General features: G+C 36.5%; 2 protein-coding genes across 2 annotated transcripts in view; both read left to right on the top strand.

Annotated features, from left to right (window-relative positions):
* The window catches only part of adgrg4a (adhesion G protein-coupled receptor G4a), a 30,878-nt gene extending 16,077 nt beyond the window's left edge, over positions 1–14,801 (top strand). The window contains exons 17-27 of the mRNA XM_021481193.3: positions 332–497; positions 2,871–3,020; positions 3,161–3,280; positions 3,525–3,570; positions 3,668–3,771; positions 4,053–4,174; positions 9,453–9,721; positions 10,612–10,708; positions 11,898–12,178; positions 13,846–13,947; positions 14,155–14,801. Coding sequence (XP_021336868.2) covers positions 332–497; positions 2,871–3,020; positions 3,161–3,280; positions 3,525–3,570; positions 3,668–3,771; positions 4,053–4,174; positions 9,453–9,721; positions 10,612–10,708; positions 11,898–12,178; positions 13,846–13,947; positions 14,155–14,312 — 1,615 coding nt within the window. The 3' untranslated portion in view covers positions 14,313–14,801. The remainder of the gene's footprint in view (positions 1–331; positions 498–2,870; positions 3,021–3,160; positions 3,281–3,524; positions 3,571–3,667; positions 3,772–4,052; positions 4,175–9,452; positions 9,722–10,611; positions 10,709–11,897; positions 12,179–13,845; positions 13,948–14,154) is intronic.
* Positions 14,802–15,258: 457 nt separating this feature from the next.
* si:dkeyp-11e3.1 lies at positions 15,259–19,631 on the top strand. Its single transcript, NM_001386249.1, is given in 4 exon segments — positions 15,259–15,443; positions 16,697–16,873; positions 16,968–17,327; positions 18,684–19,631. Coding segments are annotated over 3 exon segments (564 nt in total). The 5' UTR covers positions 15,259–15,443; positions 16,697–16,710; the 3' UTR covers positions 18,725–19,631.
* The last annotated feature ends 1,317 nt before the right edge of the window (positions 19,632–20,948 follow it).

The raw sequence follows: 20,948 nt of genomic DNA on the forward strand, positions 1-20,948 counted from the left end.
TTTTTTTTTCTTTTTCTTTTTTTACAAGATTTTCTGAATATCTTGTTTAGTGTTCAACAGAACAAAGAAACTCAAACAGGTTTGGAACAAGTGAAGGATGAGTAAATGATGACAATTTTCAATTTAGGGTGAACTATCCCATCAAGCAGGGCATTTTTCTTGTATCCAGTGAGTTGTATTCAGTTTTTATACCACAAGTTTTATTCCTTTGCAAGTTATTTCCTTTAGTACTAATGATACAAATTACCTGTACAAGTATGTATATATCAGAAATAGGTCTCATTCTCATATTTATTCCCTCATTGTGGCTCTCTATGTTTGTGTGTGCTAGAATTCTTTCCATTACAGACCTTATGGGAGACAGAACGGTGTTTGCTGGAGATGCTCATAACATGACAGCACCTTCATTAGCACTGCAGCTGATCAACCCAGACACCTCTCAGTTCCACGGCCTCACGTTCGAGGTCTCCTCTGTACAGAACGATGGCACCCCTGAGGTGAGAGACAAAGAAAGATTGTATATCTAACACTGCATGACTCCAAGATCATTATGGAAGCTTTAGACTCTTAGCGAAAATAGAAGTGTGATATTAAAATATCACAGTACCTTTGTGAATGTGTCTTCACACCATAGTGACAAGGTTTCCGCGTCCTTGTGTGTGTTTTAGTGGATTGTGTGATTCAAGTGGTTATTTTAGCACAATTTACATGTCAGGTGTGATAATAGCTCTGACCACCAAATGACTTTGAGGTAAGATATTTAACCAGTTTTGTCGTATTTAAGCGGAGGTTTTACAGAACTTTTCATTACTCAAATGCTTGCTTTTGCCAATTATACGTAGAGGCTACTATAAATAAGCCATTTGTGCTGCGCAATTAGGCTTCATCTAATTAATCCCAATGGACACAAAGCTGCCACAGATGTATTGTTATCATCGTGAAAGGTTCTCTGATTAAAAAGTTGGATTAATTACAGCTTGCAGTTTCCATATAAAATATGTAACGAGTTAATTTTTTTGAGTTTGCATTTCTGACACTTCTGCATTTTTAGAAATGTTTAGGAATAATGAATATAATATATTAATATAGAGGCTGATAATTAATTCATTAATTACATTTTAAAGGATAAATATGTTGAATGTGTCTTCACATCCTGAAAGCCAAGTTGATTATAGTCGTATTGATTATATATAACAGTTAACAGGATAGTTTACCCAAAAATAAAATCTCATCATTTATTAACCCTTCACTAAACCACATGAGGGAGAGTAAATGATAAGATCATTTTTATGTTGGGGTGAACTATCCCTTTAAATACATAAGCAGATATTATTGAGTCATTTAAATTTTCCATTACATGAGGGCAAAATCTTCAGCAGAAGTCAGTTGAGCGAATCAGCTGAATGAATAATTCAATGACTCTTTCACATGGTGTCATCTATTGTCAATGTAAGCTGTTGAATCAACACAGCTTTTTCTAACCTGTCATGCATTGTATGTGACTGTAGTGAATGAGAACATTTTTGCTTTCCTGAAATAGGAACCATAGGTTATAAGGGTATTGAAATAGGACTACTTTCATCTATATAGTTTGACTGGACATTGTGGTGTACTGTACTGCATCAGTCCTAGGAAACAATCAACAAGCAATGTTGAAATATAAACTAGACTGTAAATCATGTTTCAAAACCTCTGCTGAATGTGTAATTGTACAGTGTAAAAGTTGTTTCAACTTTAAAAAGTGTTTGTGCTGCCTTAAAATGTTACATTCACTTCACTTAAAAAGTTGTCTTGACTCAGGTTAAAGTTGACAGGCCTTGACAATTCAAGTGTAATAGATGTGGTCTAAGTTTAGTTAACTTGATAAGTTGTTGTAATTAAGAATGATGTTGATAAATCTTTGTAATTCCAGTGTAATGAACATGGTTTAAGTTTAGTGAACTTAAATAATGAAGTTGACTCTCATTTACACACACTGTGGCTGATTTTGTTTTTTAATTCACTTAAACTGCATCCTGAACTAAAACCAGAGCACACTGAGAAAAACTCATGTAAACACGAGGAGGACATCCAAACTCCACACAGAAATGCCAACTGGCCCAGACGGAACTCGAACCAGCGACCTTCTTGCTATGAGGCAACAGTGCTAAACATTGAGCAACCGTGCCACGTTATTTACCTTAAATTATTTAATAAAATTATTATTTTGAAGTCTGCAAATACAAATTGTACTAAAGAAGCAGATATCTGGGAAGAACCTCAGACAAACACGCATATTACAATGAAAAAATGGTGGTCAGTGTTGCCAGATACACTTGAATGTTTTCAGTCCAAACTATCCAAAACCCTCGTAAATGCACAAAAAACTGCCTAAAAACAAATAGGTACACACACTTGGTTTTTGTTTAATATTTAAGATAAAATACATGTTCAAAACATCCAAACTGGTCCCAAACCCACTCAAATTTTGTAAACCCGCTTAAGCCTTTTTAACCAGCACAATCAAATTGTAAATCTACAGAAATACCTTTATCGTGTTGTGCCATCCAAAAGTATTAAACAATAATACTGAACAATTATAATTATTATATATATATATATATATATATATATATATATATATATATATATATATATATATATATATATATATATATATATATATATATATATATATATAATGATGGTGTCATAATGTTTATGCCAGGTAAAGGGTGTAAAAAGTATAGTTAAAGCTATAGACCATAATAAACTGCTTGCACAAACCACCTATCAGGTAATTTTTTTTAGAGAACTGCAATATTTTTCCTCATAAATGCTTTGAAAGCTTTTTGTTCTTGAAGTAATATTTTCTCTTTTCCTTTTTGCAGATATTTTATGATGAAAACTTTACAGAGAACCCAGACACAGGAACTGTAGCTTTCATATCCTTACCACCAACTATTGAGAACTTTTTCCCAAACAGTGGAGCCAGACCTCGTGTTCAGTTCCATTTCTACGGCAAAGAAAAATTATTTGAGGTAACATGCATTCTTCAGAATTTTCATGTGTATTTTCCTCACCTTCGGAGGAAAATTAAACCACTTAAATAACAGCAATTAAAACAAAATTTAATGCAAGAATCAGTACCAGCTTCTGATGGCAATCTGTTAACATCCAGGACACATCAAGCAACCTGACGCTGAACTCTTACGTAGTGTCTGCCAGTGTCACCAATGCAACAGTAAGCGAGCTTGAGATCCCAGTGATGGTCACTCTTCGCCATCTCCAAAACAAAGAGGTTTGTATGGATACAATCAGCCAACACCAAAACTAACCATAAAATTAAATGTTCAGCGTCTTTACTGCCCATTGTGCAACTGTTTGATTAAACTACAGCTAAATAATATGGCTCCAATAAGCGTGTGCTATCTTTTGTCAACAAATATCTTCCTCCTAATAGCTTTTTGTGAATATGAGGCCATGATAACCCTTGATATTATTACAGATTTATAGTCTGATCATTAAAGTATTTTGTGTTGTAGGACTGGGACATAGTAAAGTGTGTCTACTGGGACTTCAACAAAAACGGTAAGTAATTTCAATTTTAAACATGAATCTTCTTTTAAATGTGCTCTTTATGTCATAATCTTCAGTTTAGTACAACCAGGGTTTGTATGTCTTTTAGATAAGAAAGGTGGATGGAATGATAGAGGATGTGAAATAGTGAACTCCAACGCCACTCAAACCTCCTGTTCCTGTGACCACCTAACACATTTTGGTGTCCTTCTTGTAAGTTTCCAAACAGAAACACTTAAATAAAGTAGTTTATAAAGTGCACAATGACATTTACGGTTGTGTGGATCTACATTTGCCATTGCAACGGCACAAGGTCAGTGAATTAAAACTGACAAATAATGTAGTAAAGACAATTTAGCTTTTATGAAAACATTTGGAAACTAAAGGTCAGTGTTAATTAACGGACGACAAACGATGGAGATGTACTCAACATTTGCATAATATATGCCTGGATTTTGTTTATTTGTATTCGTTTTCCTCAACCTTTCTTCCAGGATATCTCGAAAACTCCAATAAACCCAAAGGATGAATGGGTTCTGACTATTATATCGTATGTGGGCTGTGGAATATCTTCAATCTTTCTTGGAGTTACATTACTGACCTATTTGGCATTTGAGTGAGTTTATAACTATAATAACAATGCAATAAGAAAAACATTTTCTTACTCGATCCTGGAGGGCTGGTGTCCTGGAGCGTTTAGCTCCAACCCTAATCAAACACACCTGAACCAGCTAATCAAGCTCTTACTAGATAAACTAGAAAGTAGATACTTCCTGTAAGGTGTGTTGAAGCAAGTTAAAGTTAAACTCAGCAGGCCACTCCTGCCTTAGGGATAGTTCACCACCAAAAATGAAACTTTACTCACTATTTACTCACCATCAAGTGGTTCTAAACCTTAATAAGTTCCTTTCTTCAACTGAACACAAAATAAGATATTTTGAAGAGTATTGGAAACCACTGACATTGTTGCCACATAGGCTCATTCAGAAAATGTAGCCCTACTGTATATATGTAACTCCACCGGTCCTACACCACCCAACCCGCTCCGAGTTGGGATCGAACCGGCAACCTTCAGCATAGGAGTCGGGTGCTCTACCAAGGGGGTTAAGGACCATGACCTCTAGCATCTGTCGCTAGAGCACCTTTAGAGGTCAGAGGAGTGAGGTTTACCTGCACAGCACACACTAGCTGGCCTCCGTTACATATACACAACATAAGTTCAATCTGAAAACGCCCCTATATACATTTCTGGAGATTGCGAATTATGTAGCCAGAGCTCCGTATGGCTGCATTTCATTTTTTAAATGAATGCTACGGTGTCGTTATGACACAATTTTTTTCGCGCTTACCAGCTGACCACTTACCTCCATATAGACGGCTTTCCTGCTGTTACCAGTTTGTCCCATTAGCCCATAAGCCATGTACGTTACTGGACTTGTGACGCAAAGAGGAGTTGACCTTGATGACGGGGTTGGTAAAGAACGGTTCCAGAAAACAGTTAAAGGGTCACGAAACACCAAAACACATGTTTTGAGCTGTTGACAGTCTTATATGTGTCCCACACTGCTAATAACACTATTAGGACACCTATATTTCACTAAAAAGTGTAAATTGGTTGTTTTTGCGTTATTTCAAGCAAATTCGTATTTCCGGTTTGAAACGAATTTTTGAAGCTGCGTCACGGTCATGACATAATAGCGTTGTATTCCAGCGTGCAGACTGGGCGTCTGTGCCAGAGTGAGTCTTATTACGTCTTACAGTGTGATGCATTAATGCATGAGTAAGACTTGGTTCAAACCAATCAGCGCGCTCTATTGTGCAACTTCATTAATATTCATTACTGTCAGAGTGTAGACGGCAGAGACGCCACGTTGTATTGGCAAAACAAGCGTGAAGTGTTGCTTTTATAGTTTGCTGCAGTTAAGTTTTGTTTTAATTTTCTCTCTGTGAGAGCTCAGTCTCACGTGTGGATTAACAGTGTACGCGACGCGCGACAACAATAACTTACGTGTCTAAGGGGGAACATTGTTTACCCGAGAGCTGTTCTCATCTGCAAACGCTGAGATCCGGATTCGCTTGTAGTATTCTCTTCATAAAGACGCGGCTTTAGTTGCTGGTGATTGTCCTGTCTCTACTGATTTGGTAAGTGAGCGACCAGTGCTCTTTGTTTATTCAGTTTGTTCGTATCGAACTAAGTTAACTATTGCACCGAGTGTAAACATGTTAGCACCACAACCAAACTTCAACCTCGTGTAGGGTTTTTACCGCATTTTGTGGCCGGAATAACACACGCGGCTTTCTGACGCTACCTGCTGTGTGCATCTAAGTTTCCGGGAAATGCGGAGGTTTTTTTTCTCTCATTCGCCGTGCGGTATCAAACATTGCATGAAAAATACACGCTTAGAGCAGATCCTCGAATCAAATATCTCGTTTGTCGCGAGGGGCATGAATGAATTCCCTGAATGAAAAAGCTAAACTGCAGTTAAAGTCCAACATTTAATAATTTGGCAAATAATTAGACTACAGATGTCCTTGTAGGTTAAACACCATCACTTTCTCCTGTGTGTGTGTATTTTGACTCTGAAACTCGCGCGTACCCAAATAGACACTCCCGCACCCTCCCACTTCAGTTCTTCCGACACTCCCCCCTAAACAGAGCGCGACACGCCCACTTTTCTGACTTTTTCCAAAGTAGAGGTGTGAAAACACCCTGCTGAAACGAGGGGGTTTCATGGCCCTTTAAGACAAAATCAGAATCCAAAAATAAAATAAACAAGTAAATAACAGGGTGAGAAAGGGATAAAAATCTGAAAACCTGGTAAAAATCCGATGAGGGCTTTTCTTTTTCTGGATTGCTTTTGAAAATCATAGGTAGGATTTAGGGAAGTGGGTGGGCGGGTCAATCAATACAATTGGTTGGGTTTAGGGAAAGAGGAGGGTGGGTCAGTGAATCGACAGTCAGTCATTCAGTCAGTCAATAGCGATCTCTGGTAGGTTTACGCGAGAGAAACTTGAAAGAGAACACAGCGGCCTCTGGTGGATTCGCAGAAAACAAAAACTAAAACAACGTAGCTACTGGCATGTATATAACCCAAGCTCATTCTGGAAACGTAGCCCCGCGGACGTTTCTGGAGACCGCGATTTACGTGGCCGGAGGTACGTAAAGGCCGCGTTTGGGTTTTTTCGAGCGAACGCCGCGGGGCGGTGTGGCGCCGCTCCGCCCCTCCTCTTCGCGCTCCGCCCCTCCTCTTCGCGCTCGCCGGCCGACGGCTCGCCTCCGAGTGGAGGGCTTTCCCGATGCAATCAGTTCGCCCGCCTAGCTAACAGCGTTGCGTCGGCGGAGCGGAGGCCCCGGAGGAGGACGAGCCGGAGCTGGCCACGGTGTGGGGCGGTGTGGCGCCGCTCCGCCCCTCCTCTTCGCGCTCCGCCCCTCCTCTTCGCGCTCGCCGGCCGACGGCTCGCCTCCGAGTGGAGGGCTTTCCCGATGCAATCAGTTCGCCCGCCTAGCTCACAGCGTTGCGTCGGCGGAGCGGAGGCCCCGGAGGAGGACGAGCCGGAGCTGGCCACGGTGGACGACGACCGAGATCGAGTCCGGGGAACGGCGGGTTCCGGAAATCAGGTAAGACGAAAAACAGAAACCGGAAAATAAGGGCGAGAACGCGGCGGGATCTGAAAACGCGGTCGAAAACGGGGGCTTTTGCTTTTTTTTTTTTTTTCGATCCGGCGGCTATTCGCGCGAGAACGCCGCAGGCGCGAACGCACAGCGGCCTCTCGCGGATCCGTGAAAACAAAAAAACGCTTGAATACGTACCTCCCGGGACGTAAATCGCGGTCCGCAGAAACGTCCGCGGGGCTACGTTTCCACAATGAGCCAGGGTTGCATGTATTTGGTGGTCTCCAGAAATGTATATAGACATTTTCAGAATGAGCTAGGGCCGTATATACATTTCTGGAGATCATGAATTATGCAGCCAGAAGTACATATGGCTGCATTTTGTCTTTAAGACGAACGCTACAAAGCAGTTTGACGCCTTTCCTTTCCGCACTAGCAGCTGACCGCTTACCTCCATGTGGACAGCTTTTCCACTGTTACCAGTTTGTCTAGCGTCTCGCAGTGTACGTCAGCGGACTAGAGATGCAGAGAAGAGTTGGCCATGACGATGGGGTTCGAGTCCGGCAAAAAAGAGTTCCGGAAATAACAGTAAATAATAGGGTGAGAATTTGGTAAAAATCAGGGGGCTTTTCTCTTTCTTGATTACTTTTTAAAACACTGTTGATTGGGTTTAGGGAAGGCGGTGGGTGGGAAGAATCAATAGGTGGTCAGTCAGTCAGTTGACAGCAGCCTCTGGCAGATTTACATGAAAAGAGCAGGGGCCTCATGTATCAATGCTGTGTACGCACAAAAACTTTGCGTACGGCAGATTTCACGCTCACGTTTGGATTTACTAACGATGAAATGAACGTGAGAATGTGCGTTGGTCCACGCCAACTTCATGCCTGGTGTACGTACATTTCTTGTATGTGTTTTATTTCCATTGACGACTCCTAGAGGCAGTTGTGCTAAATTGCACACTACAAAATATCTTTAAGCCGTGTAATGGCAGCTGTATGGGACAGGTTCATCCGCATGTCTAAGGTTTCCATACCATGCAGTTGACCAGCCAAACATTAAAGCGCAATTTGCAGCGGTCGCCGGTTTTCCCAATGTAATCGGAGCGATCGACTGCATGCACATTGCTATAAAGGTGCCACCTGAAGACGAATTTGTATATGTGAATCAGAAACATTCCCATTCAATAAATGTGCAAATATTATATGATGCACACACTTATTAATGATTCCTATTTGTCTTCCTCGTGATGAAAAGTAGCCAAAATCTGATATGTAGTGGGCAAAAAAAAAGAAGAACGTCTTTATCAGTCGCTGGATTCGAACCGAGTTCATGCTCGAACGTGTCAAAACATGTTGTCATGCGTTTTACGAGCTACGCCACTTACACTGTTAAGGATACTACAAAATTAAATACCTTCACATCGCACTATTTCTTTTTTTTAATCCACTCGCGATGTTCAGACCAACTATATTAACCGTATCAGCTAAACTCTACCACTTTTTTTCTTTTGTTATTTATTCGGGAGGACAAACTTGCAAATAACACCGAATTTCTCCGGTCTAGCTCCGAAAACAGCACCTCCAAATCACATTCTGTTTCGCTTGCTTTTGCCATTGCTTTTTCGTTGGGTTTTGCCAAAATATAGTAATTAGCATGTTCATACGGGGGAGGAGGCTTTGGGCTTGTGCACGTGCGCTCAGTTTCACGTTCATTTGGATGTACAAAGAGAATATGCGTGTAATTTGGCATATGTAGTGTTTCATACATCTGAATTGTACTCAATGATTTAGTATGATTTCAACGCAAGTCTTCGTACATGAGGCCCCAGGTGCGAATGGCACTCGCGAGAGAAATTAGAGATCTGATAAAGCATACAAAGCTACTTTCGCAAAATCAAAAACTGGAAAAAAACGTATCTCTTGGGACATATTTGGCGCTTTCCAGAAATGCATATAGGGCTACGTTTTCAGAATAAGTCTGGGTTGCAACCATAGTAGGAAAAAAATACCACAGAAGTCAGTTTCCAGCATTCTTCAAAATATCTTATTTTTTGAGAAAAAATGATCAACAAGTTCAGTAAACAGTGACATCATTTTAATTTTTGTGTAAACTATCCCTTTAAGCAGCTTAAATAGATAAGTATCAGCTTTCATAAAAATGCTATTACTGATCAAACAGTTGAGAAACTAAAAGACTTCAAATATTACTGGATGTAATACCACAGAAAATGCATGTTTCGCTGTGTTCTGTATTTTTCCTCACACATGTTGTTTTACCACAGGAAACTGAGACGAGACTACCCTTCCAAGATCCTTATTAACCTCTGCATGGCCCTGCTAGGGTTGAACATGTTGTTCCTGGTGAACTCCTGGTTTGCCTCTTTTAACAGCAATGCCCTTTGTATCACCGTAGCAGCCTTTCAACATTACTTCTTTCTGGCTACCTTTACTTGGATGGGACTTGGTGCAATCAACATGTATCTGGCCTTGGTCAAGGTCTTCAACTCATATGTGCCGTCTTACATCCTCAAGTTCTGTGCAGTTGGATGGGGTGAGACAGCAAGTTTTGTAATCACGTACACTTTAGGTGTGGTCACATTTATCCTGCTATGCGAACTTTTGTGGGGAAAATCCAATAATGATGTGTGCAATCATGAGTTTTGCATGAGCTTGAGAAAGTTTGTTGTGCAGACTTTGTTTCAAATTGACCTGAAATGCTTTAAGCACTGAAATCATTATGTTGACTAACAGAAAAGATCCTTTTGTTTGAGTAATTCTTATCTATCTCCATTCTACTAACAATGAGGCTTTTTGAAGGCTTTGAAATGTCTTGATTTTAAAAATGTGACTGCACCTTTGTACTGTGAAGTTTGTATTTGAATGAACTTTCTATTATTAGAATATATTTGTGTAACATTTAAGAATCATATGAAGAGCTTCTGTTTGTTGCAACATAGGCTCATTCTGAAAACATAGCCCTAAACATTTCTGGAGATCGCGAATTATGTAACCAGAAGTACGTACAGCTTCATTTCGTCTTTAAAACAAATGCTACTGGGTGGTATGACTCCTTTTCGTGCTTAACAGCTAACCGCTTACCTCTGTATGGACAGCTTTCCTCCTGTTACCAGTTTGTCCAGTCACCATGTACGATTAGTCAGTCAGTCAGTCATTCAGTCAGTCAGTCAGTCATTCAGTCAGTCGACAGCAGCCTCTGGTGGATTTATGCAAGAACAGCAGGCACGAATTACACTCACCAAAAAAAAATTCGATCTGAAAAAGCGTACACAGCGGCCTTTGATGGATTAGTGAAAACAAAAACTGAAAAAAACATAGCTCCTGGGACATATTTGTCGCTCTCCAGAAATGTATATAGTGGTATGTTTACAAAATGAGCCGGTGTTAGTCTGTTAATTCAAAAACTGTTTTTTTTTTTTACAGGTATACCTTTGTCAGTTGTAATTTTAGTGCTTGCCATTGACTTCAATTCATATGGCACCAGCCTCTCCACAGACCTTCTCCAAGAATCTACTGCCTTGTAGGTGGAAAATTTTAAATGCACAATCATATAATACATTTTTGTGTATTTCAACCCTTACAAAAACACATGCGCTTTACAATTTTAAAATCATGTGGAGCATGTGAAGAAATGTGATCCACATTTGGTTTTTCAAAGTAATAACCAAGCAAAGCATAATCCATCTACATGCATAACGAAGCATAACAATCAGGGGCGGATTTAACCAATAAGCGAAGTAAGCAGCCACTTAAGACCCCAGGAAATTTGGGGGCCCCAATAAATACATAGAAGTATAAATTACATACATAAAAATTTTAACATGTTTTTTATCATATTTTGTATGGTGAGAGTCTAACAAATAAAAATGTACATAACTATAACATCTACACAAATTTGTCTTATACACCCCTAATCATGGAGCAGTCAAGTCAGGTAAAGATTCGATTTTAAAAACTATTTATTATTTTCGATTAATTCATTTTTTTAGTTGCGAAAATGATTTCAAGAAAACTAAATATTTAAAAGAGATTTCATTATGATAATACATAGAAAAGAAGATTTAATGATATTAGAAAAATAAAATAAAAAATTAATAAAACTACAAAAGGTGAATTTTAGTACTGTTGGGCCCCATGACTGCAACCTAGAGCCCCCAAATCACTAAATCCACCCTTGATAACAATATAACTACATAAATATAACCATTTAGAATACCCATCCAGCTGCAACCTAGTACTGGGAAACACACTCTCGCATTCACACACATACACTACAGCCAAGTTAATCCAGTTCACTTATAGCACATGTCTTTGGACTGTGGGGGGAAAACTGGAGCGGCACAAACACGGGGAGAACTCCACACAGTATTGCCAACTGGCCCAGACAGGATTCAAACCAGTGACCTTTTTGCTGTGAGGCGATAGTGTAAACCACTGAGCCACCATGCTGCCCAATTTCCAATTTGTTGGAGTCAAAGCTCTGTTAGTTCAGCTAATGAATAAGCAATAAAAACACAAGCTCATTCTCACGGGAAAACCACACATGCATCCCATTGCTTTACATGTTAAAAATCCCATGTGAAAGATTTATGATTTTAACGTGAAGCTCATGTGATGTTTTTCTGTATGGATTATTATAGTTAGTTCTTATTATTAGTGTTCTTTCTTGAACATTGTCGTCATATACCATCTCTTTTCATCCTTTTCAGCTGCTGGTTTAAGAATGACGTGACCTTTTATGTGACGGTGGTTTCGTTCGCCATCCTGATCATGGTCTGTAATATCATCGTGTTTGTCGTGGTACTGGTACAAATCCACAAAATGCGGGTCAACAAGCCTTCCAGCAGCAGAAAAGGGTTCCTGCATGACCTTCGAGTGGTGGCCAGCCTAACCTTCCTGCTGGGACTTACCTGGATACTAGTCTTCTTCGGTTGGGGCCCAGCCAAAACACCCCTGATGTACCTGTTCTCCATCCTCAACAGTCTTCAAGGTAACAAGAGCTTCTAATGCTCAGAGAGAGAGAGAGAGAGAGAGAGAGAGAGAGAGAGAGAGAGAGAGAGAGAGAGAGAGAGAGAGAGAGAGAGAGAGAGAGAGAGAGAGAGAGAGAGAGAGAGAGAGAGAGAGAGAGAGAGAGAGTGAGAGAGAGAATAAAAGCCAATACAAAATTGTATGTATTAGCACATTTGTGATTATAAAGGATCATATGGGAACATAAGCAGAAAAAGCATATATTAATCTACACTATCTGACAAAAGTCTTGTCGTTGATCCCAGTTGTAAGACCAACATATGATAACTTGACTTCGAGTTGATCATTTTTAAAAGTGGCAGAAGGCAGATTTTTCAGATGAATCATCTGCTGCATCCCAATCATCACAAATACTGCAGAAGTACTATTGGAACCCGCATGGACCCAAGAAAAATCATGGTTTGGGGTAACATTCAGTATGGGGCGTGCGAGAGATCTGCAAATTGGATGGGAACATCAACAGTCTGAAGTATCAAGACATTTGTGCTGCCCATTACATTACCATTTCTTTAGCAGGATAGCGCTCCTTCTCATACTTTAGCCTCAACATCAGATTTACTGAAAGCAAAGAAGACTAGATGTTCCAGGATAGGCCAGCCCAGTCACCAAACATGAACATTATTGAGCATGTCTGAGGTAAGATGGAGGAGGAGGTATTAAATATGAATCCAAAGAATCTTGATGAACTCTGGGAGTCCATGCTTTCTTTGCCATTCCAGTAGTGGATGTAGTATCTCCACTACTAGGGGAATTGCGACAATCTAAAACACTTAACCTAATAAATGTGATGTGTAAACATATGTACAGGCTAACAGATAAACCCAGAATGTGAATGCATATAAAACTATTAGAAATGAGTCTAAATTAGAAATATACATACTTAAGTAATTTTCTTTTTAAAAAGGCAAACAGATAAACCCAGAATTTAAATGCAACTGTTTTCCATCCATTGAAAACCATGATGATATTTGGTCTTCATCTGCTTGCCTGTGTGGAGTAGAATATATTTTAAAAACTGTAATTCAAATTAGATCTTTACATGTTACTTTCTTTAGCATTAAAAGTGCCATCGAATGCATTGATACAATGTGTTAAAACATTCTCTGATATATGTATATAGAAGAAATGTGGCATAGGTAATCAGAAACGTCATTCCCATTAAATTAATGCTCTGTTTTACCTTTTTTGGAGAGGTCATGAATATTTATAAGCTTAAGTGTGGAAATTAATTTTACTTTAGTTGTCAAATCAAAATGTATTAGCAAACTGAGTAGATAGTATATACTGTAGTAGAATTGTAGAATCAAATGCTTTTGAAGGTGTGGCAAAATACTGTATGATATCTATATATTAATGATCATGCCTGTGACATCAGAGTTAGTGTTATGTGCTAATTGGCCTGTTTTTCAGTGGTCTTTTGCTGGAAACTATGGAGTTTGAGGTTAAAGATTTGAGATTTCAATGTACTGAACTCTGATTATTTAACTATGCCTATATAGTTTTTCACTATATGGCACATTTAAGCATTTTTTTTTTTTTGATGTTTTAGAATGTCCCAGAATACTGGATAGATTAAACAAACCATAGCAAAAATGAAAGATCTATAGACAAATGTTTTATGTATTTCAGGTTTCTTTATCTTCCTGTTTTATTGCTTGATGAAAGACAATGTTAGAAAGCAGTGGAGGATGCATCTCTGCTGTGGAAGATTCAGAGAGTCTGAATATTCAGGTTTGGCTCACATAAACAACTAAATCTATTCTTTAACTATAATCAATAAATACAACTAAGAGAAATATTCTGATAGTAATTCTTCTTTTTACAAAAACCCACATAACGGCAAGAAATACAAAGAAGTGATCTTTAAAAATGTACTCAACAAGTGAACTTTTCCTATTTACAGTTAAAAAGATATATAAATGTACTCTTTTTTAATAGACTGGAGCCGTTCTGTGCCAAAGGGGGACAAAGGGAAAGGTGGTCTACAAGTCTCATCATCCATGAAGTCAGAAATTACCAGTGAAAGGAAGATCTCGGATACCTCAAACACAGGGACCAGCAATGATGACTTCCTGAAACAAGAGAGTAAACAATGAAAAAAATCAGAAGATTCATTTTTTTCTTTTGTAGTGATCTTAAATGAAGCCTTTGAAAAACTTCTACAGGAATTTCTAGAAAGCTCCTTGTTTCATTGATTTAAATCTGTCTCACTAATTATTTATTTATTTCTTCCAGCCAGGGAGATTAAATAAAGGCATAGTTCACCTAAAAATGAAAATGATGCCAACACTTACTCTCTCTTTACTTGTTTCAAACTGTTATGAGTTTCTTTTTTCTGTTGAACGCAAATGAAGATATTTTAAAGAAAACTGGAAACCTGTAACCATTGACTTTCATAGTAGGAAAAACTATGGAAAATTATAGCATTCTTCAAAATATCGTCTTACTCATAAAGGTTTGCAAACACTTGAGAGTGAGTAAATAATGAGTACATTTTCATTTTTGGGTGAACTATTCCTTTAAGAAGGTTATGTTATGTAATGTATGTAATGGAGTGTCATTTCAGTAATGCATTATCCATTTGTAAAAAAATATAAATAAATTATAAGTAAATACATAAAATATATACTTACTTATATATAGTTTAACAATGAAATAGCTTGATAAAAAAATTCTTGCTTTAGACTATCAGTATTAAAAAAAATTAGCAGGTTTTTTTCTGCCAGCGGTAATGAGAAGTGCTATAAAATTCAGATGTTTTGTACATAATATGCTACGTTAAGAGGGTTTTGGTTAATCCATCTGCATACTTTATATCAAGTTTGTTTGTCTTTGCTTACAGAATATTTATTAGATAGATACATTTGCAAACAAAATGACTGAAAACATTTTAGTCTGATCCGCAGTGTCAACGGTGAAAGGAAATAAAACAACATGTCCTAAAAACATTAGTTTTGTCAGTGTCTTTTTCCTGTGGAGTCGACAGTTAAACTCGTTCAGTCACATTCTACTCATACTGGTTAAAGTTCAGAGATTGACGCCCCGCGTTTAAGAGCAAAACGTGTCGCAGTTTAGTCGCCTGATCAGTTTAACTTCTGCTCAAAGAGAAACGATTTAACTGGTTTACCTGCAGCATGTTTACGTGGCGGATGTTACCTTTACTTTATCACTGTGATTCATCGGGTTGCAGCGATTAAAACGAGCAAGATCTCACATTTTTTGATACGGTGAGTATAAAAAAGTGGAGGCTATTTTCTGCAATCATTTCATTTTAAAATAACTGCAACATAAATGTAACGTTTCACCTTTTATATTTTACGTCTGAAAACATGCGTTTGTGGGTTTTAATATTATGCCAATTTCTAAGATTTCTTAATGAACTGAACTGCCGCATTGTTAACTAAATATTGCATTTAATACTGATTTAAATATATGTGTTTAATTATATAAATTACTATACCTTTAAATGTTGCATTTGTTGACTAATGTTGAATACTGTCAGAAAACTATCGTCGATCAAGGAGTCAAGAAAAGAACATATTTTAAATAATCTATTATACTATTTGCATTTATGTTATTAGAAAAAACTTAGACAATTCTTTGCATTTTCCAGAAATAAGTTTTAAACATAATTTACATAATTTGATAAATAACATATAGGCTACCTGCAAGTGATACAGGCGTAATCTTTTATTCATTAATAGCACATGATGTTTTCAAAAACTTATTTTCAAAAAGGAAGTTTCAAGTGCTATAGTTGAATCTATTTCATATTGTAGTATTGACTTATACAAGGAGCAATACATTTGTTACAATATTTATTCAGCTTTGGTAGTGTTATAATACAGCTTTTTATCTTCGTTTTATGTTAGCTCAGGCAAATAAAAAAACTATTTTAATAATGTAGTAGACGCTCAATATCCGTTGAAATTAGTCAATGCTTCCAACCTTTTATTAATTAACTGATAATGGTAACTATATATTCCATAATTCAGATTTTCACAGTAATGCTGTAGAAAATTATCCTTAAAAAGACTTTAAGAAAATTGTTCACAGTTATTTGTTTTTTAGTGTGAAGAACATTTAATTATCTATTTTGTTTTTATGTTACTTAAACTTAATTTAATAATTTAATCAGGTAGCTATACAAAGTTGAACTAAATATTTGCTAGTCTGCTTGACTGATATAAGTTTAAATAACAAGAAAAGCCTAACTAAAAAAAAAAAATAAGACAGCAATATATGATTTACAGTGTTTGGTGAAAATGTGGAGTATAAAGGTTCTTCAAGGAACCATTGATTCAGCTAAATTCTAATGATTAAATGCAGAACATAATACAGTCTGTGCTATTCTTATCCTTTCATTTATCAACCCCATACAAAAAACATCATAAAATGATGGGATGCTATTGCAATTTTACATTAAAAAACATAAAGTCATCACACATGATGAGCAATGTATGCTACACCATTCCTGCAGTATCTAGATTAGTGATGGAGGAGGATCTAATGAACCCAGTGGCTAAGAAAACTAAGGAGCAGTCCGGTAGTGTCCTTCTCACCTACTTCCAAGGAGACATCAACAGCATGGTGGATGAGCATTTCTCCCGGGCTCTGAGTCAAGCGGTGAAACCAAAGGAAAAGTCTGCTCAGACAAGTAACAGTTCTTTAACAGTATTCTCACGAAAAATATTCGACTTCTTGGTGAATTTAAACGTTGAATTATTATTATTATTATTTTATTTTATTAGATGGATCCAGTCAATGGGAAGCACAGTCACAAAGCAGGTTTCAACCCATGTTTCCTCCAGAACATCTCTGGTTAGGAACAAGCAGTGAGTCTCATTCAAACTATCACATGTCACCGAATCACCCTGCAAACTGTGGGATTTTGTGGCCAGGGGATTCAAGGCATGGTATGGGTCTCGCTCTGCCCCCCATGATGTACCCCTCTGTTTCGTGTCCTGATGGGTTGATAGCGCCAGAGGACCAGTACTCTAATTCACTGTTACACTTGCTCCACAATGATCGTCCTGACACAAAGCAAGACCTCCACATGAATGGATGGACAAAATATCCTGGACTTAGTAACCAGCACAATCTAAAACCTGGTAAATGTCTTTACTTTCTAGCTGAGCTATACTCGTTTTGGATTGGGATCATATATATATATATATATATATATAATTGCAATCTCACAGTTTCATGATTTTTCTAAAATTATATCTCTCAATTCTCACAGTTATGCAGTTACCCTGTGAATTTGTCATTTGCATATCACAATTATGACTTTTTCCTTTCCTCTCCTTTTTTATTATTATCTTTTATAACACATTTATCTTATAATAGTTATATTATCTATAAAACACAATTCTGTCATTATATCTTGCTGTTCAAACTTTTGGTTACACTTTATTTTGAGGTGGCAAGTTTAACTATTCATTTAATTAGTAAGTAATATTAATCAATCACTTGTACTATATATGGCTGGGGTTAGAATGTGGGCTAGGTTTAAGGTTAGTTACATGTAATTATGCATAATTCATTGCAATTACTATTGTAAGTGCATGGAATGTAACTACATCACCTTAAATCAAAGTGTTACTAAACTTTGTAATATAAGAATATAATATAATATAAGAATACGAATTTAGATTCCACAATTCACATTTCCCCCTGAATTTGGTATTTCTTTTTTAAATCTACAACTTCAACTCAATTTCTCACAATTGTGATATAACTCTATCCTAGTCATATATATTTTTTATATCTAGCATTTATCACCTTTATTTTTCGCAATTTTTATATTTCACAGTTCAGTATTTTTGTGAAAAATAAAGTGATAAATTATGTGTAAAAAAACTAAACTGTTAGATGTAAACCAAACTGCAAGAAAGTCATAATCCTGAGATCAAGTTTTTTTAATTCCCCAAATATAACAAGCTTCTACAGTCTTTCGGAAATACCAGAATAAAGAGTTCAAAAGAATTTAAAATTATAATCTTTTGCACTAATATAAAAGTATGCCTTGTCCTTTTAATTAAGTTGATGCATCCTTACTAAATAAAAGTATTAATTTATATTCATACAATAGAAAAAAATAACATCTGACTGACCCAACTTATGTAAACAGCAGTGACTGTATATATCTCTTAACACACACGTAATACTGTATACACTGTGTACAAATCCTGGTTGCCTTACATTTTTAAGCTGAATTAACCTTGTGAGTCCATTGAACTTATATTATGTTAAACTCACTTAAAACAGCTCGCATAACTTATAAAATTAATTTGAAATGTGATTAACTTAGTTAAAAAAATTACAATGAACTATAATATATGCTGTCATGACTAATTGATCATATATTTTATAGTGCATTTAACCATTTTTTTTAGCATTTCTACTATTATTTTAATTCTCAGATTTTTAATTATGTCACTTTTTGTTGTACTTTCTGTCTTTAGGTATGAAGGTGATTGAGAAGAAGGATTTTGACTGGTATTAACCTAAGAAGTTATGTGTACTTTAAAAGCAGGAACAAAGAAGTCTTTCATTGTTCTTTCGTTTAACTGAACAAGTGACTAATGGCCCTTGCAATGCTTCACCTGGAGGCTTCTGCACATCCAACCTGTTCAGAAACAAGCTCTTCATGAATCACAGCACAGAAGATTGTAGACCAGATTAGCCTCAGGCTCTGAGGTTAAAGACGTTTATCACGCACACTAAAAACATGTAATTGGTGTATTTACAGATTTCTTTAACTGGGATTTGTATCAGGTGGAGTGCATTTGTTGCTACACTGAAAATAAAAGATTCATTGGATTTACACATTTTTTTTAAGGTAAGTGGTTGTAAGCAATTTATAAGGACTGAATTTAAACAAATCAAATTTAGCAATGTTCAATTTAATTTGTTGTTTAAATTCAGATTATATCAATTGTTTGCAACAATATGCAATGAATCTTTTTTTTCAGTGTACTGAATATTGTTGTTGTTTTAAAGATTTTTATAAGAAACGGCTGACACTTCTAAGGCCATTTGAGGTTGAATTTCATTTTTAAGGTTGTATACAAAAAAGTCTGGTAACAAAGGTTTTGAAACTATTAGAGTTGTGAAATTCATTACACAGAAATGTATAAATGTATGAAAACTAAATGTATAAATATATTTTAAATAGGCATTGATTTATAAAATATGTTTCAGTTTGAAACACACCATATTTGTTCTCATTTCATTCATGGACATGTTACAAAGCTTGTCTAATATTGTTGTTTTTGTCACAATAATTTGACTTGATGCACAATATTTGATGTCAACCACAAAAAGAAATATAAATTAAGTATAAAATATTTAAAAGCTTATATTGCCATCCTATCTAGACTGTAAAAATAAACGGTAATTATCAGATTCCATATTTTGTGGTGTTTTATGTTTATATACGGTTGTGAATTGCATTATTTGTGTTTTATTTATGCTCGGTTGACTTTTGATGTTAAAAAATTTAACACTGCAAATTGCAAAAAATCAACTTTTATTGATATTTTAGTAGTTTGAGACATGATAATGTTTAAGAAATAATATAGAGAATTAAGTCTGTGGGAAAAAAAAGTACTGGCAGTTTATTACATGTTTTTTTACTATAATTTACTGCACAAACACTTCAAACTAAAACTTTAACAAAAGTCACTTTTCAAAATTTTCGACATCAAAAGCTTTTGGAAGAAAGATCAAGATCCCAATATGCAATTTAAAAACATGAATAAGTGAGAAAACATGAATCACAAAATATGGAAAACTGCTATATGGACATTTTTACAATAAGTAAAACCCAATAAGTTAAGGTAACTCAAACCATTTGAGAAAACCGATTGCAACAAACCATTTAAGTTCAAAAACTAATTCGAGTAAACAATTAAAGTTAAAGAAATTATCTATATGATGACTGTGAATCTCCATTTAAGCTGAAGTAATGAGGTTTTAAATTAACTCATTACCTTTAACACTGAGTTTAAAACTCTTTTCAAATGAGTAGAATTAACTTTCAGTCAATTTTGAGTTAACGACACTCATTTCATTTGATAAAGTTGATTGTTGGGTTTAACAGTGTATACACTTTGTTTTTCAACAGTCACAAACAAGTTAAAACTCACTTCACCATTGTATTGTTTTGACTTTATTCTCCATAAATGACATGAAGACTGCTTTAATAAACTTAATCAGTAAATTACAGCAAATGTACATGATCTAGAGCTGGTTGATATCTGAAATGACAGGCGTTAAACTTATATTTAATGAAAACATCAAGACTGCACCCTAGCGGATGAAAACAACATTGCACAACACCTTACTGTAAAAACACATTAACTAAAGCAGCATGATGTGAAGTGTGTATGTCTTAGAGCCAATCATAACCTCACACTATGATGTAGCTATCAAACTCCACTCCCTCACCATGAATCTAATTCATAGACGGACGCAGATGGAGGAACAGCCATCTCCACACCCCTGCTTGAGGATTATTGATGTCCTTGCACTATATTTAGCAGTTCCCCATCTGGTGTGCTATCCAAATAAAAATGACCAAAGCCGAGGCTAAGCTGAGACCTGCGCTGAGACTCACCTCTGGATGTAAAAATGATCGGTTGCTTCGCATTTCATTGCTAAGGGAGTGTGCAACTAAATTCATGGTCATATCAGAAAACAACTGTTGTACTATTAATGTGCACAAA

Source organism: Danio rerio, chromosome 14, assembly GCF_049306965.1.
Source record: "Danio rerio strain Tuebingen ecotype United States chromosome 14, GRCz12tu, whole genome shotgun sequence".
NCBI classification, from domain to species: domain Eukaryota; kingdom Metazoa; phylum Chordata; class Actinopteri; order Cypriniformes; family Danionidae; genus Danio; species Danio rerio.